Genomic DNA, 12,245 nt, shown 5'->3' on the forward strand with positions numbered 1-12,245 from the left:
AGCCCCCTGAAATCCAGCTGCCCAACTTCCATCGCACTCCCCTGGAGCCAGCCTTGGCCCTGGCACAGCCGTGCCGGACCCTGAGGGGTGCCCGGGGGTGGGGACGTGACACGGCCCCCGAGCGGGACAGGCTCTGCCGGGGCCTCATCGGGGCACGCCTGCTGTGGGACAGGAGGAAGGGCAGGCAGGAGAGGAAGCATCAAAGACGGGACTGCAAACCCCCTGGGGAAAAGGGCCAGGCAGCACGGCGAGGGGCAGCACGCCCCGAGGCTCGCTAGAGGGAGAGCTCAGCCCTGGAGCTGGAGCTGCGGCTGCGGGGGAGGAGCGGGGAGCCCGCGGGGCTGGGGCTGCCCCGGGCGGAGGATGCGCCGGCACTCAGAGCTGCGTCCCTGCCAGACCGTGTCCGCTGGCGAGTGCCGGAGCGCGGGGCCTGCCAGACAGCTCCGCTGCCGTTCTTTATAAGGTCTCTTTTGTTACTGCAGCGCTCGGGGAGCCGGTGCCCCACCCGGGGCCAGCGCAGGTCTGTCATCTGGCCTGAGCTCCCTGGTGGCACTGGGCAGACTGGTGAGATGGTGCACTGAAGGGCTGTGCCCAGTCTGGGGCCCCGTGGGGTGGATTCAGGGTGTTATGCGGGAGGTTGAGGGTGAGAGCTGGGCAGAGGAAGGAGGGCAATGAGGAAAGCACGGAGATAGGGGAAGGAAGGTATGGGGTGGGCTGGGGATCACAGGAGGGGAATAAGTCTAGAGAACAGAATGAAGAGTTCTCTCCACAAGCACTGGCACAGCAAGAAATGAAGCACAAGCCGGGGGGGGGGATTTTCCCCCATGTTGAGCCATGAAGGCCAGCAGGAGCCAGGACATAGGGCACATCAGCCCTCCATGGCATAGAGGATGGGGGCAGTGGATCCCAGGGATGGCAGTCTGCCTGCAGAGGCATGAGCAGTAGCACATACCTGTGGGATGCAGCCCCATGTGTCAGGTGTTAATTCAAGTTTTTGGACCTGACTCAGAGCCCCTAGGCTGGGCTTGGCCCAAAAGTCTGAGAGGCCCAGGTTTTCCTGCACTGACCCCATGGCATCTGTGTCTCTGAAGGAGAATACAGCCCTCCACCCAGCAGGTGAATAACTGGATTTTAAGGCTCTCAGCTAGCTCCAGAAATTGTTTGGTGGGATTGCAGTGTCAGCCCCTGTACTCTTCAGGAGCAGTTGACATCTCCAGAGAGGGCTGGTGCTGCAGGGGAGGTTCTGGATGTCTGCAGAGAAACAGGACTGAGGAGGGGCACAGCTGCCCAAAGTTCAGTCCTACCTGGATCTGTCAACAGTAATGCTGGTGGATACTGCTGTGGCTGGGTGATTTGAGGACCATGTTGGACTCAACAGCTGCCAGAAAGCAGCACCAGCCCTGCCTGTGGTTAGAGGCTGGCCTGGCTGACCTTCAAGTGTCCTCCCAGCCCTAACTTCAATTCTGCGAGGAACGAACCAGCCCAGATCTTGGCTGTCATAAATCAAAGTCGCTCCACTGAGACCGATGGAGGGAGCTGCGTTTATTTAGCTCAGCCAAAGATCCGGTCTGGTACATTCTTAGCAGCAACATTAGGCAGGCTGGGTTCACTTGGCAGAGGCATTGGGCAATTAGCCATGCATGTGGGGCTTTGGGAATTGAGAGCAGAGTGCTACTCTGCCCTATGCATGTGTCTCTTGTGGGCTCGCACCAGGCTCCTTGCCACGTCCCTTCATGGTGCAAGATGAAACCAGCCTCATGTGGGGAGCAAGAGACATTTGGATTGTGGTAGAAGGTCTTGAGCTTCCTACAGCAGATGTCTCACCTGGAAATGTGTCAGACAGGACCTGGACAGCCCAGGAGCTCAGCTGAGCACCCCTCAGCTGAAACCGATGGCTACTGGTCTCAACCTGTTCCAGCTCCTGGGGACAGATTGTTGGTGCAGGAAGGGTCCCACCATGCAGGTACAGTGTGGGAAGAGTTCTACCATGCAGATACATCCCTTCTGGCAGCCAGGAGCTCCACATCGAGGAGAGAAGATTTGCTCCTGGTTGCTGGCAGCCACATGGTGCTGCGTGAATTTAGTTGATGGTGTCAAGGTGGAGAGGATATCAGGAGTCCTGCAGTGACACAGTGCATTGCAGTCAGGGAACATGCTGTGATCTGTGCTGCTGGGCTCCGATATGTTGGCCAGAGGAGGAGTATTGGGGTGAGGTGATGATCCAGCTCCAGGTAAGAAAGAGGCGTTTAGCCCTGAAAAGGAATATTTGGGCCCTGAAGAAGCCTGGGAGAAGGAGTGTGTGTGGTGTGTTGGCGCTGAGCAGGACCATGGTCCTGCAGCAGCTCCCCAGGGCTGGAACCACAATGTGGTCTTTCTGCTGAGCTGGTGTGGGAGATGGTCAGTGAAGAGCCTCTGTCCCAGAGCGAGCCCTGATCTGGACCACCTGCCTTCCTTGCAGAGACCCCCAGAAATGCCTCGTGGTGGCTGACGCAGGTGCTGGGGACTTGGGCTCTCTAGCAAACACCTCTGAGGTGACAGGGGAACCTGTGCTCATGATGACGTGAGTGGTGGCAGCGGGTAGAGGGATGAGCCAGCACTGGGTCTGCTCGGGCATGACTTATTTCAGGCACACTGAGGGTACTTGCCCAATACCAGATTTGATCTTTGTTCCTTAAGTGTGTACCTAATGTAAAAACTATTATCTCAGTGTTTCTTCAAGCCAAACTAAAATGTCACTTTACAAAGTACACTAAAAAAACCACCCTGAGACATTAGCTCATTGGCAAGAAAATTAGCATCATCTCAGTTGCCTCAGACATGGACGTGTCTCTTGCTCTGCTCTCCATTTGCTTAAGGATTGGCCTCTTGGTTTCCTCTCTGTTAAGCTGCACATTCTCCAAGCCAGCTGGGGCATTGAGTGGTGACAGACAGGTGCCACAAGGGAGGCACTCTGAGTCTATTGAGGCTCATATTTAACAGTGTGAGAGTGGCTTGAATGATGGAAGAAAACCTATTTCATGGCATGGTTGGGTTGTGCCACATCCTGAGAGCAAGGTTATGTTTTATGATGTAAAACCCCAAATCAGTATGGGCACTTGGTGAGGGAGGGAACAGCAGATCCCGCTGGTAGAGCTACTTTGAGACCCAAGCCTTGAGATCACTGCGTGCCCATTACAGGAAGCAAGGCAAGAATTGCAGTCACAGGTTGGGAGCCTGCAGGGACATACAGGTTTTGAAGGACAAGACAGACTTTTTAAGTGGCCCCATGCCTGGATGCTCAGCACTAGGTAGGAGGTAGAAAAGCTGAGGACCACAGATTGGGAAGAGAGTCATGGAGGGGAGACTCAGAGCTCTGGGTTTGTCTCTGGGGGCTTCAGAAACCAGCCATGTGAGGGAGGACAACTCTCAGGCAGGACAGGTGAGGTCCAAAAGTATATCAGTAGTTTTAGTGATGGTGGTTGAGAAGAATTAAAAGATCTTCAGAGGGTGACTGAGCAGCCTCTTGCTCTGGAGGTGCAATTGGGGCACCCATCCAGGTCTTACTGTAATCAGCACTGCTGAGCTCAGTGGTGCTCCGAGCAAAGTGCATCTCCCTAAGGACTTGCAGAATGTTGGAGCTCCTTTTGCCGGGGAAGTGCCTGAACCACGGGTTTGAGTGCAGAGCAGCTTCCCCTGCTGCACACTGGCTGGGGGAGCCCCCCAGGACACTGACACGCCTGTCAATGCTGCGGAGGCCTCCCCTGGGACAGGCAGAACTGAGCAGAAAGGAGGCTCGTCCTTCTTGAAACGGAGCCTCAAGGAGATTGACCTGGGTAATTGGCTCAGGAGAGCAGGCCTCTTAAAACTCAATTAGAGACTTTTAAAAATAAATCAGACTGGAACATTGCAAGGGCTGCCAGAAAATTTGGGCGAGGTCAGAGTTGCTTAACGTTCCTTGTTGATTAGATTCAACCAGCTTTTAGTTGGGATAACTTCTGCACAGCTGAGTCAGATTGCTTCGGAGGCCAAGCCAAGAGTGTCTCCTAACGTGGCCATTTAAGGCATGGTGGGCTGAGAGCTGATGGGCAGCCTGGAGAAGACAGTGCACTCCACTGTGAGCTGGGAGGCCAGGGCGGTTTTCCTTCTTCATACTCTGCCTCAGCTTTGCCGTCTGTGTAGTGCTTTGAAGTGAGTGGGTGGGAAAAGGTGAACGAAGAAATTACAGTTGTCTTGTTTCGAGTAGAAACTGCACTTCAGAGCAGCACGAGGAGTTTGTCCAGATTAAAAAATGTGTGGATCTGTAGGACAGCATGTGATGTGCACATGTTTCTGCTCCAAGTCTCCACTACAGCTGAGCTTGGCAGAGCCTGAGCCCACACATACAGTTTCACAGGCTCAGAGTGGGGGACTTTGAAGCAGTTATACTTTCCCTCTACATCCATTTTGGATGTGGATTTGGGTGCCTTGATCCTGTCATCTGTCAGTGGAGCTTATCCATCACCCCACCTCCCCTCCAGCTGCATCCCCAAACCTTCCCTTAGCTCCCAGCCCCGACCTTGGAGTGTCTCTGACTGCTGTTATTCACCCTGGGTCCCAGCAGTGAGTAGCTAGTCTCCAAAGCAGAGTGAGGAACCTGCGTTTCCTGAGAAGCTGAACAAGTAGAGGATCTGTAGGCAGGCTAACGTGGAGTGCCCCTTCCCATTGCAGTGACCACCCCCAGAGCCAGCTGGTTTCAGATTCGGAGTCGGAGATGGACAGCGTGGAGCATCTGGTCCTGGGCAGCACGGACACCCTTTCCAATGGGCACAAGGCTGACTTGGAAGCTGCCAAACGCCTGGCCAAGAGGCTCTACAACCTGGATGGCTTTAAAAAAGCAGATGTGGCTCGCCACTTGGGGAAGAAGTACGTGTGGGTATTAGCAAGGAACGTTCCATTCTGCAAGAATCTCACCTGCACCTGCGGTGCACCCACAGCTGCTGCCCTTGCTGGGTGCCAGGGTGGCACAGCCCACTCCCCTTGACTGCTACGTCTGCACCAGGTGTTACCTCTAAAGGTCTTAAAAACCTAAGAGACATCCAGATTTTGGTACCTTACTATCATGACTGCATCTTGGATGCTTCAGTAGGGGGTTGGGGTAGGGGGGTGACTAGCTGACCTCTTGTGGGCTGTTCAAGCTCTAGTTTCTCCATTTTTTCTTCTAAGCCCAGTATTCCCGTTGGATTTGTGGGTGACTTCTCTGAGTTTCATGGGAGTGTGAGGTGTGTCTGTCCTCAGCACATCTCCTGCAACCCTGGGGAGTTCCCAGCCTCCTAGAATCCACTCAACTCCTGTGTGCCTTTGGCTGTCCCCACAGTTGGGCAATCCCACTCTTACCCTCCCCCTTTTCTATTTCAGCAATGAGTTCAGCAGGATGGTGGCAGGGGAATATCTGAAGTTCTTTGTGTTCACAGGGATGAGCCTGGACCAGGCTCTCAGGTCAGAGCTGAGTGTGTGTGTGTGTGTGTGTGTGTGTGCATGTTTGTGGTGACCACCAGAGTGGGGTCCCAACAGACTGTGCCCTCTGCAGCTCTGCGACCACACAGAGATCTGCAGGAGAAGGCAGAACCCATGACTCCCTACCTGGAGATCCTCTTACCTCTTAAGTAGGAGAGGGTGATTCCCAAGGTGATCTCTGAGCCACACAATCAAGAAAGAGCATCCCTGGTCTTAACGCAATTCTCAGTGCAGTTGGATGACAGTCAGATCCACCTAGGCTTGGCTTTCCAGGTCTTGAACTCAAATCCTTCTGTTGTTACCCCCACCTCCTTTCCTGGTATAGCTCCTAGGTCTGGCTATAGGTCTCTGCGATGTGCCAGCAGGATATGGTGCTGTGTGCTTGGAGGAGAGTCCCGCAGTGGGTTGGGAGGGAGAGATATGAAACAGTGGGGCTTCATCCAGTACACAGAGGGGGGTCTCCAAACCAGAAAGCACAGCTCCATTCCTGCACAAGGTGGGTTGAAGAAACTGCTGGTGGGCTTCATGTGTGACCAACACTGCTGCTGCTTTTTCAGGTCCTTTCTAAAAGAGCTAGCCTTGATGGGAGAGACGCAAGAGCGAGAGCGAGTGCTGGCTCATTTTTCTCAGCGCTATTATGAGTGTAATCCCAATGCTATCCCTTCAGAAGGTAAGAAACTGTGCGTGTCTGTGTGTGTGTGTGTGTTTCAAGGGAGTCTGTGTGTTTGTCAGCTTAGTCAAGGTGCTCAAACTGAAACTAGAGAGCAGACTGAGAGCCTATACTGACACCTTAGAAGATAGCCCTGGTTACGGAGATGTCATTTCCCTCAAATGACAGCTGCTTAGATTTTTATTTTTTTAAGCCTGCTTTAGTTGGATGATGCATAATTAGGACTCAACTCATCCTTACTTCTGACCTTGAGCAGATTAGCACAAGAAGCAAGAGATGGCCCTCCTCACCAACTCTCATCTCTCAGACCCTCAGCTCAGGGAATATCCAAGTGAGAAAACCCATGCACCTGACGCTTGGGCAGCACAGACACACACTTTGTACCGTTTCACATCTTTGCACCTCTCCTGTGTGTGTTCACTTGCTGGGTCTGCTCTGGGCTTGCTCTAGGACAGGTGAGGTTTGGGCTGCCTGGCTCGCAGAGGGCTGTGCTGGTCCTATCTTGCCACGCTAGGAGCTCTGCAGGATTAGCTACAGCATCACTGCCTGGCTGTAGGGGCTGCAAGGTTGGAAGGGAATTTGTATGCTCAGGTTTGGGGCCAGCTTTAATTCAGTGGCCTTCTACTTACTTGCCCTCATGCTGTCATCACTACACTGACTGCTGTGTGCTCCTTGTGCCCCGGGCAGGAGGAGGGGGCTCAGGCCTATTTTGGAGGCTCAGAACCCCCATGCCCTGCCTGAGATGCCGAGGGTCTGGAGCACCAGCTGCAGGGCTGAGATGGGGGCTCTAATTCCTGTCCTGTGCTTGTGCTGCAGATGGAGCCCACACCCTCACCTGTGCTCTGATGCTGCTAAACACAGATCTGCATGGACATGTAAGTTACCACTGCCATTGTCCCAGTCTGTCCCCTGTCTGACCCCACTACCCTGAACTATAGGTGCTGGGGCAAGAGCGAGGACTTGCAAGGGCAGAGCCCCATGAGCAGAAGGCATGGAACCCTGGGCCCACAAGCACTGGTCACTCTTAATGTGTCTGGTCAGGAGAGAGGAGACAGGCTGATTAAGAGGAGGAGCTGGTGAAGGAGAGAGGGGGTCTTTGGGGGAGACTTGATGAGCTGGAAAATGTAGAGGTGGCATGAGGACAAAGAGAAAAGTGGACAGGGAGAGAAGGTGGGAATGAGACTCCAAAATCAGCTGCCATTGGGAACGGGGAGACTATTTCAAACTCTTTGAGCTTTATAAAGACAGCAGCCTCCCCATACCTGCAAACAGCCTCCCTGATACCTGGCTGGTCCCTCACCCCTCTGCAAAGATGGGTGTTTGTTCCTGGGCTGTGGTACCTGCTTTAGCCGCTATTGACCTCTGTCCCAAAGGTAACCCCCACATTTCTTTCCCCCTGGTTCCCCCAGAATATTGGGAAGAGAATGTCCTGCTCTGACTTCATTGGCAACTTGGAGGGACTCAATGGAGGCACTGACTTCCCTAAGGATTTGCTCAAGGTAAATTCAATTGTTCTCCCTGGCCAGCCAAACAGCAGGAGCAAAAATGAGAGTTTTGGGCTGGATCACATGGGGATGCTATGAATCACACTTGGATCACACTGGGATGCTATGAATGCAAGATGCTTTAACATGCAAGAACAGTGATGGTCCCTGGGCCTACAGTTTTCCTTCTGCCTTGCTGAGGGGAACATGGGCTGTCTGTTCCCCCAGAAGGACACTGGAACTCCAGCTGGGGTCCTGATTCCCTCAGTGCTCTTGCTGTGCCAGTATCACAGGCAAGGGAGCGCACAAATGGGGCAGCTTACTACGGTTGGTATGCCCAGCTTCAACCAGAGGCTTCGTGGCATTATCACAATGGCACTCAGCCCTTCCTGACTCCCTGAAGCACTGGAGCCCAAAGCTTTGGCCAGGCCCTGGGACTGGAGCCATCTCTGGTGGCAGAGGTGACATGGGCAAGGCATGGCAGTGGAGATGGTGGGCTGCAGGTTAAAGCCTCAAAGCTTGTGGGAACTCACCACACTGGTGTAACTGGGGGTCTTCTGCCTTCTCCCTACCTAACCCTGTTCCCAGAGGGACTTGGCCAGGGAGGGCAGTGTTCAGCAAGCACCTCTGGCCTTAGACTGCTGCTGTTCTCAGGAGGGTGTTCTGAGCTGCTGTCTCCCTGTCTTAGACCCTGGGAATAGGCTTAGGTCCCATGGGGTCTGCCAGGCAGAAACTGTTGCTGTTGGTGAAGTGCTACAGTTGGAAAATACTCATGATGTGGAAAATGGGTTCCCACAGGGTGTTGAAGCCACAACGGGGGGGAGGTGGTTGAGGAAAAAAGGCAAGAGGCTGAAAAGCTGAGCTCCCTTTCCAGCCTCTGTGGTCTATTCCTGGCTGTGTCGCTCACCCCATCATTAAGGGGTTACCAGCAGTTCTCAATAGGGCTGTCCTCCCTCTCAGCCCACGCTTCACCAGTAAAAGGAGTCACTCAGGAAAAATTCTCCTCTAATTTTAAACCGAGCTCCAGAAAAGGCTTTAAGCACCCAAAATGGATGGAAACATCCAAAAGGTGGACCCTGAACCCCTGGCCTTCAGTGCTGCTGCACTTTGGAGTATCCAAGCTCCACAGACCCCTTGGTGCACTCCCTTTGCAGCTCCTGGTGCCCCATGGTTGGCTACCTGCACTTGAGGTATTTCCCTGTTCCTATTAAACTTCACCCCGAAAAGTACCAGTAGTTTAAACATGTGAGATCAAGTTATCCTATCAGATCCCAGACACTGGGAAATAGGACAGTGAGGGAGTGCCACAAAGCTACAGGCTTTCTCTCATGGGTGGGGGCCAAAACCTTTGCTGGGTGTAAGGGAGTGGGGAAGGCTGCAGTGCTGCAGCACAGCCCCGCACAGCTCTGCCCGCAGCCCAGCAGCTGGGAGGCTGCTCTGCTAAAAATGGCCTGTTCCCTCTGCAGCTGCGGTGCTTCCCACCGCCGCTTTTCAGCCGCCTCTGTACAGGAGCCATGCTGGGGAGGGGGTGTGAAAGGCAGTGTGAGAAACCTCATGTGGGGCAGCCTGCAGCTCCTCACCTGAAACACCATTCCACTTGGGGAACCCCCTACCCGTGCAAGGCGGGGTGGGGCCCCCGGGGCAGGCGAGATGGGGAAAGTGCTGTTGACTTGTACCGGGGGAGGACTGGCAAAGAGGGCTTGTGGCTCTCTTGGGCAGCCTTTGCCAGGCTCAACCAGAGAAGACTCTCTTTCCCTTCTGCCCAGTGCTTTTGGCTGCTTGGGCCTTTGGTCCCCAAACAGACTGAGGGAGCATACAAATGGGAACAGGCTCACTAGCCCTGTTACCCTGGGCCTCCTTGGCAGACCTAGCTGGCGGGCTGTGCTTGGGGACTGAGGCTCCTGTGCAGGCGTGCCACACAGCTGTCTGGCTAATTTTAGTGCTCCAGGAGCACACGCGTTTCCTAAGGGTAGCAGGAGAGAAGAAGGGCCGGCAGGCTTTGCAGGAGCTTCCCAGCACTCAAGGCCGGGTCTTGAGCAGCTCCAACAGCACAGAAGGAAGGTCCTGGGGGCTCTTCCAAGCCTGCCTGGGTAGATAGCGCAGGCTGCTACCACACGAACTTCAAAGCTGGAGGGCTGGAAGTGGCTCTCGCCCACAGGGAATCTCAGTGCCAGGGAATGAGGGCAGCAGGACAGGACCTAGGTGACTGCAGGGGCACAAGGCCACTGTCCCCTCTGGCTCTGGGGACACCATCAAGAATAGACCCACAGGAAGCCTGAGCACTCCTCTTGTCTCTGGCTGCAGGGGGAGTCCCAAGACAAACACAGCATGATGCCTGAGAGCTTGTGGCAGCTTGAGTCAGATGAGAATTATCTGCTACTAGCTAATACATGTAAACAATCCCAGTTTTATGTAGAAGCAATGAAAACACTTTAAGAGCTTTCACAGCTGAGCACCACATCCCCCTCACTGACAGTGCTTCACCATACCCTGCACAGAACTGCTGCTAGAGCTAAGGCAGTGATGCCTTACTGACACTGCTGCTGGAAACCCTTTCCTCTGGCTCTGGAAGCTCTCCTGGAGAACTATACTCCGCAGAAAGGGCTGCCCTCCCTCCCTCAGGCATGGAGCCATGCCAGGGACATAAGAACCCATATAATGCCATGCTTGAAGATGCCCGCATGTGCAGGCTTGGACCTGAACTCCCATGGCTGTATGAAGGCACTGCCCATATAGCAAGGAAGGGGGTGAAGCGATCATCCTGGAGTTGATGGTATTTTGGTTAGCTCTTGAGATGTTTCTTTTCTTCTTGACAGTGTGATTTTTAGCCCAGGCCCCCTGGGATTTCACTCGCTGTTGCTGGTTGTCTGTTATATTTCAGTTGTGGATTTGGCCTTTAGAAGATTGATCACTTTGTGGAGCCTTAGCTCATCCCCATCTTTCTTACTCTTTTAGCTTAACCTTGTGCTTCACTGGCTGGCAGAAAAGCAGTAGGGCTAAATCAAGCCCCGTTTCTCCCCGTCACTGCTTAGCAATTGCAGAAGCAAATCTGTGCTGCCTTCCAGCCTAGAAGCCCAGAGCACGTCACAGATGTTAATGAATTAAGCCTGACAATGCAGTCGGGTCCTCGGGGGAGGAAGGTAGGATGGGCCCCCACCTTCCAGCTTGGAGGCACAACAGCAGGGCTCAGACGCTCAGAGTGCTGGGTAAGTGATTAGCAATGTGGGAAGAAAGCCCTGGCTCCCACCTCTGAGCTATAATCACAGAAACGCTTGCTCAGTCTAATCCCTTGGGCTATTTTTTTTTTGCCTATTTCCCCTGGGAGCAATATGCTGCCCTGCCCCTGTCTCCCTTGGCTCACCCAGCCTCAGGGGCAGCCCAACAAATCTAATGTGCCAGGCACCCATGCCCTCTCCCTCACAAGTTGTGCCCGGTGATCACTATGCCAAGCAGTTAGGATAGAGTGGAAAATTTCCCCCTCTCCACTGGCTGCATCTCCTGCTCAGTCAAGCCTAACTAAATTACGCATCGATCCTTTCCTTCTGCAAGGATGCCCAGCTCTTTGCATCTTCACAGGAGCAGCTGTCTGAAGCATCTCTGTCCTGCCTGTAACCAGCTGAGTGGCTCTAGCTACTGCCTGAGCTGGGAGGGACAGGCAGGAGTGTTAAGCTTGGGGTAGGCACTGAAGATGGTCTGAGCACATCTCCATTGGGCCCATCTCCTACCAGCTTTATAGGTCCCTGAGGTGGACAGGGCTGCAGCAGCAGCTCTGAAGCCTGCCCAGATGGAACCGAGTGGAGGTGCCACCCGGCCCCTGGAGCCCAGGAGATGTCACCACCGCGGCTCCACAAGAGCCCAGGAGCGTCCAGCCACCTGCTTCCCCTCTCCGCGGAGAGGAGGCAGGGACGGCCAGCTGATGCAGCGGGGGGAGCTCCGGCAGCTCGCGTGGCACCAGCGCCAGGGATGCTGTCCCCGCGGGTGGGATCTGTCCCCGCGGGTGGGATGCCGTCCCCCCGGGTGGGATCTGTCCCCTCGGATGAGATGCCGTCCCCGCGGGTGGGGTGCCCGCCGCCAGCCCCTCGGCTCGGCCCGGCCCGGCCGGTTGCCGCGGGTCGCCATTGGCTGCGGCGGGCGGGGCGGGGCGGCCCCGCCTCTGTCGGGAGCCGCCGCCGAGCCCGGCCCGGCCCGGCCCCGCTTCAACAGGCGGCGGCGGCGGAGCGGCCGCGGCGGGCAGGGCTGGGCAGGGCTGGGCAGGGCAGGGCCGCCGGGCATCCCGCCGGGCGCCCCGCCGCCCCCCCGCCGCCGGCGGCAGGATGATCGGCGTCAACAGCATCAACAGCAGCGCGGGGCGCATGCGGTCCCGCTCCATGTGCTCGGTGCGCTACGGGCGCAACTACCGCGGCGCGGAGACCTTCTGCTACGGCTGGCCCCAGCGCTCCCGCACTCTCAAGCCGGTGCTCTACACCGACCTGGTGGTCAGCCGCCTCCAGAACCGTCGCAAGAAGAAGCCGGTAAGCGGCGGGCCGGGGGAACGGGGGGCTCCGCGGAGGGATGCGCAGCGCCCTGCGCCCCGGCGGGGACACGGGCAGGCGGACGTGCCCGGACAGCCGCCGTCCCGC

General features: G+C 55.6%; 1 protein-coding gene across 2 annotated transcripts in view; it reads left to right on the forward strand.

The window, feature by feature from the left end:
* The window catches only part of PSD (pleckstrin and Sec7 domain containing), a 38,507-nt gene that overhangs the window by 14,786 nt on the left and 11,476 nt on the right, over positions 1 to 12,245 (forward strand). The window contains exons 6-10 of one of the 2 annotated variants that reach the window (XM_050305707.1): positions 4,687 to 4,887; positions 5,374 to 5,454; positions 6,030 to 6,142; positions 6,959 to 7,017; positions 7,552 to 7,641. In XM_050305707.1, the coding sequence (XP_050161664.1) occupies positions 4,687 to 4,887; positions 5,374 to 5,454; positions 6,030 to 6,142; positions 6,959 to 7,017; positions 7,552 to 7,641 (544 nt within the window). The remainder of the gene's footprint in view (positions 1 to 4,686; positions 4,888 to 5,373; positions 5,455 to 6,029; positions 6,143 to 6,958; positions 7,018 to 7,551; positions 7,642 to 12,245) is intronic. The other variant, XM_050305708.1, reaches the window with a different exon arrangement.

This window comes from Myiozetetes cayanensis, unplaced genomic scaffold (assembly GCF_022539395.1).
Source record: "Myiozetetes cayanensis isolate MyiCay16 unplaced genomic scaffold, myiCay2020 scf10, whole genome shotgun sequence".
Taxonomy (NCBI): Eukaryota; Metazoa; Chordata; class Aves; order Passeriformes; family Tyrannidae; genus Myiozetetes; species Myiozetetes cayanensis.